At 58.6% G+C, this 4,219-nt stretch overlaps 1 protein-coding gene across 1 annotated transcript in view; it reads right to left on the minus strand.

The window, feature by feature from the left end:
* Positions 1 to 287: 287 nt before the first annotated feature.
* The window catches only part of LOC311324934 (phosphatidylinositol transfer protein beta isoform-like), a 26,369-nt gene continuing 22,437 nt past the window's right edge, over positions 288 to 4,219 (minus strand). Inside the window, exons 11-12 of the mRNA XM_084457533.1 lie at positions 3,841 to 3,919; positions 288 to 1,199 (exon numbers count right to left, since the gene is read on the minus strand). Of these exons, the coding sequence (XP_084313659.1) occupies positions 3,872 to 3,919 (48 nt within the window). The 3' untranslated portion in view covers positions 288 to 1,199; positions 3,841 to 3,871. The remainder of the gene's footprint in view (positions 1,200 to 3,840; positions 3,920 to 4,219) is intronic.

A 4,219-nucleotide genomic window follows, 5' to 3' on the forward strand; every position in this document is an offset into this window, starting at 1 on the left:
GGGCGGGGCCTGCAGACCGGAGCGTGACAGGAGACCGGAGGGGCGCAGCACCATCTGCGACTGTTTTTCCCGTGCGGTTTCCCTCTGGGGACATCCGTTATGAGGGAGGCGCTCCGTGTTTAAAAGTGTGTGTGTGTGAAACATGACAGGGAGTGTGTGTGTGTGTGTGTGTGGGGGGGGGGGGGGGGGGGGGGGTAAACAGCGAATGCTCTGGACACTCAAAAAAAAAAAAAACACTTCCTGCAGCTGGAGGAGCGTGGATCAGCTCAGCTCGAGCTCGTGAGAGACTGTCCGCCGGAAAACGCCGCCGCGTCCGCGTGAGTTCCGTGCGTTCGTTCGCTCGCGTGCGCTTGTGCGTTTAACGGTGTGTGTGTGTGTGAATTTGCATGGGACAGAGCGAGTACCTGTACGGGCAGGATCGTCGGCGTGTTAGTAAGAAAGGGGGGATTAGGAGGAGCGCGGACGCCAGGAGGGTTAGTAATCTCGTAATGACGGCGCCGGCAGGAAGGAACTTGAATGTGAGAAGCAGACGGAATTCTCACCGCTGAGATATGCACAGTTAGGGGTGGGGGGGGAGGGGGGAGGAGCCTAGGAGGACATTGTCTTGAGAGGAATGATCGGGAGACATTCATGAACACGGGGGGGAGGGGAGGGGGACAGACAAACATGGCGGCAGCAACAGACGACACTGAGGGAGGTTCCTCTCAAGAATGGAATAACTAAATACTTGGTCCAACACCTGCCATCATGGAATCACGCCAATTAAAACGCTGTTAAATATTCATCTCTTATGACGACCCAGCGCCTCTAAAACACCACGTGTCCAGAGGGGGGTCCCTTTCGCTGGCCTCACCGAGTCCCGAGAGGGTCAAAGGTCAAAATGAACCGGAGCCCCTTATCGGCTGGGATCCGTGTCGCTTTCTATGAATCGATTCCTCAGTGGGTAGAAGGTCTGTGATTAGGTGCAGGTCGGGGGGTCCGCTCTAGTGATTGGTTGTAGCGGAGACCCTCCTTCCACGTCCTGAATCAGTAGGGGGGGGGGGGGAGATGGCGCCCGGGGGAAAGATGGCGCCCGGTGGGGCTCGCTTCGCGTTCATCATCAACATCATCGTCGTCGTCGTTTCTCGTCGTCGTTTAAAATCCTTGTCTCATTCGTCGTTGGCGGCACTGGTTCCTCGTACTTGACCCTGTTTGCGGAGCTGTGAGGGAGGGGTGAGGAGGGGGCGGGGTTTGGGGTAAGAGAGGAGGAAATAAAACACGGCCGTTAGATTGACGGACGCGGCGAGTTGAGGGCAGGGTCAGTGAGAGCGTGCGTCAGCGAAGTGGAACTCTGCGAGGAGAAATGGCCGCCGGCTACCGTGTCCGAGAGTGACCCGTCGACCGGACCGTGGAGGAAGCGACCGCTCGCCCTACTCCATCCGCGTGAAGCGTATCTCCCCCGGATCTTAACAGATTTCCCTGGGCAAACTATGAAAACCATTTCCCCCCGCGAAAATATTGCTCTTATCAACCCCTCGTGTTTGTCTCCTGGCCAGATAGAGGCATCGGTGTCCAGGTCTGCGCGCCCCCGGGGCTGCTGGCTTTAGAAAGTCAATTAGTGGCCCAATCTGATAGCGGAATACCTTAATGGAACAGTTCAAGCAATGGCGGCCCTGAACAGAGGAAGAGACAGATCTGATGAAATGGCACCAGGATTCGTCCTCCCACTCCTCTCTCTATCCTTCCTCCCTTTCTTCCCTCCCTCCCTCCCTCCCCTTTTCTCAATCACAGCACAGGCTCCTTTTCAACTGCAGAATTCCATTTGTATGTTAATGAGGCAGAGGGCGCCATCTTGAAGCCCCCCCCCGTCCCCCCCCCACCCCCCACCAACACACACATCCACCCCAAGTGTTAGCACCCAAGAAGACAGACAGGCTTGTTAGTGCGTCATCTCCCAAACACGGTGCATCACACACACACACACACACACTCGCCCGGCGCGGTCCTGACACAAGCACTGTCTCGTCTACGAGCGTCACACACACTCGCCCGGCGCGGTCCTGACACAAGCCCCGCCTCGTCTGCGAGCGTCACACACACTCGCCCGGCGCGGTCCTGACACAAGCCCCGCCTCGTCTACGAGCGTCACACACACACTCGCCCGGCGCGGTCCTGACACAAGCCCCGCCTCGTCTACGAGCGTCACACACACACTCGCCAGGCTCGGTCCTGACACGAGCCCCGCCTCGTCTACGAGCTACAATATTCGACGCTAGCTTGAGACGGGTCCGTCTAACCACCTGCTCAGTCAAATCAAATCAAACTTTATTTGTATAGCGCATTTCATACCCAGAGGCAACACAATGCGCTTTACAGAGAGCAGTGGGTGGGGGGGGCATACGACCCACCCCTACATATTCCAGAGGGAAGCAAAAAACAGTTTCACCCGGGGGGGGGGCAGAAAAGTGAGCAGTAAACATTCTTCCCTGACCCCTCTCAACTAGCTCATATACGACATATATACAGATACACACAAACGATACATACATTCGTGTATATATATTATATATATATATATATATATATATCTCTCTATATACCGTATATATGAGGTGATGAACCCTCAATGGAAAGTGAATCTGCTACAGACGGTTGTGCGTTTTGGGAGACGGGGGGCGGGGGGGGGGGGGGGGCTTTCTAAGGGGTGGCAGCGCCTCTACCCTCTCCCGGGGTCTAGCCGTAGCGCGCAGGCACACCGTGACCCCCGCTGACCCCGGCGGCTCAGAAGCACGGGCCAAGCCGTCCTCCTCGCCAGGGGCCGCTTTGATGGCACCCGCCTGCTTGCTTACTCCAGGGGAAAATGGGAACCACATGCGGGATCGGGTGAGAGGGGGGAGGGGGGGAGGGTGGGAACAGCGGAGCTCGAGAACGCTCCGTATTGGTACCGGGCCAGGAATTCTCCAGTCTGGCCCACTCGGTCCGGTCCGGTCCAGATTCCACCCTTCGCTCACCATGTACGGCCAAAAACTCTCAGATTGATATTTTCGAACGGGGGGCCCCAAGGAGCAGGCGGTGGTGAGGCCGGCGATGGGAATGCGAGACGCGCACGCGAGAGAGCCGGCCCCCGATCCATGCCAGCGAGGCCTGTTTTTCGTTTCTCCCCCCTCGGTCCACGGCGTGTTGGAGCGCTCCGTACGTCTCCCGACTGCCTGCCATTCCTTGGCCTTCCTCGACAACAACTACAAAAAAAAACGAGCCGGGGTCTCGGTTCTGAGAACCGGCTGCGCAGATGTCTGGCCCTCACGGGGGGGGGCGGGGGGTCGGAGGAGAGTGGGGGGGGGGAGATTGAGTAGGCACTTACACATGCACACTCCCCCGCCTGGGAGGTTTTCACCTCGTCAGCAGTTCGCTTAACGACCTGGCAAACGCTTCATATTTCTCTGAGATCTGGTGTTATTGATTAACTAATTCGGGGAGAGTTATGGACTCGCACGTGACAAGAACACACACACACACACACACCCCACACACCCACACCACGGGCTATAAAACCTTGTTGTTCCCCCCCAGAACATCATCCAGCAGTGTAGCCATGCAGCACAGCAGAACCCCCGGGGGGAGAGGAGAGACGTGGGGAGAGACCGGGGAGAGACCCGGGGGGAGAGACCGGGGAGAGACCGGGGAGAGACCGGGGAGAGACCGGGGAGAGACCCGGGGGGAGAGACCGGGGAGAGAGACCGGGGAGAGACGTGGGGAAGACCGGGGAGAGACCGGGGAGAGACGTGGGGAGAGACGTGGGGAGAGACCGGGGAGAGACCCGGGGGGTCTCAGAGCCAGTGAACCTCCACCAGTTACACTTACGCAGCCTCCCTCACACCTACGCCCGGGGCGGCTAGTCCTCCGCGGCCTTCGTGCCGCGCACTGAGCCCTTCTGGCGCATCTAGACGCAAAACGACAGTCAGGAGTCAGGAGGCCTGTGGAAGCAGGGGGTGAGAGTTTGGGAGGACGAGGGGGGAGGAGAGGGCGGGGCGGGGGGGGCAGGGTTCCCACTGACGGACGTTACTGAAGATGTCGAAATGTAATCGATGGACGACGCTAGTCCGTCCAAAAATATAACGTTAATTGAAAGGCCTGGCGGGTTGGAGACTAGGGTCAGTGGGAACCCTGTGTCGGGGGGGGGGGGGGGGGGGGAGGGTGTTAGCGGGGAGATGAGCGTCCAGTTCCAGCGTCACGTCTCTCT

This window comes from Borostomias antarcticus (genome assembly GCF_949987555.1).
Source record: "Borostomias antarcticus genome assembly, chromosome: 23".
Lineage (NCBI taxonomy): Eukaryota > Metazoa > Chordata > Actinopteri > Stomiiformes > Stomiidae > Borostomias > Borostomias antarcticus.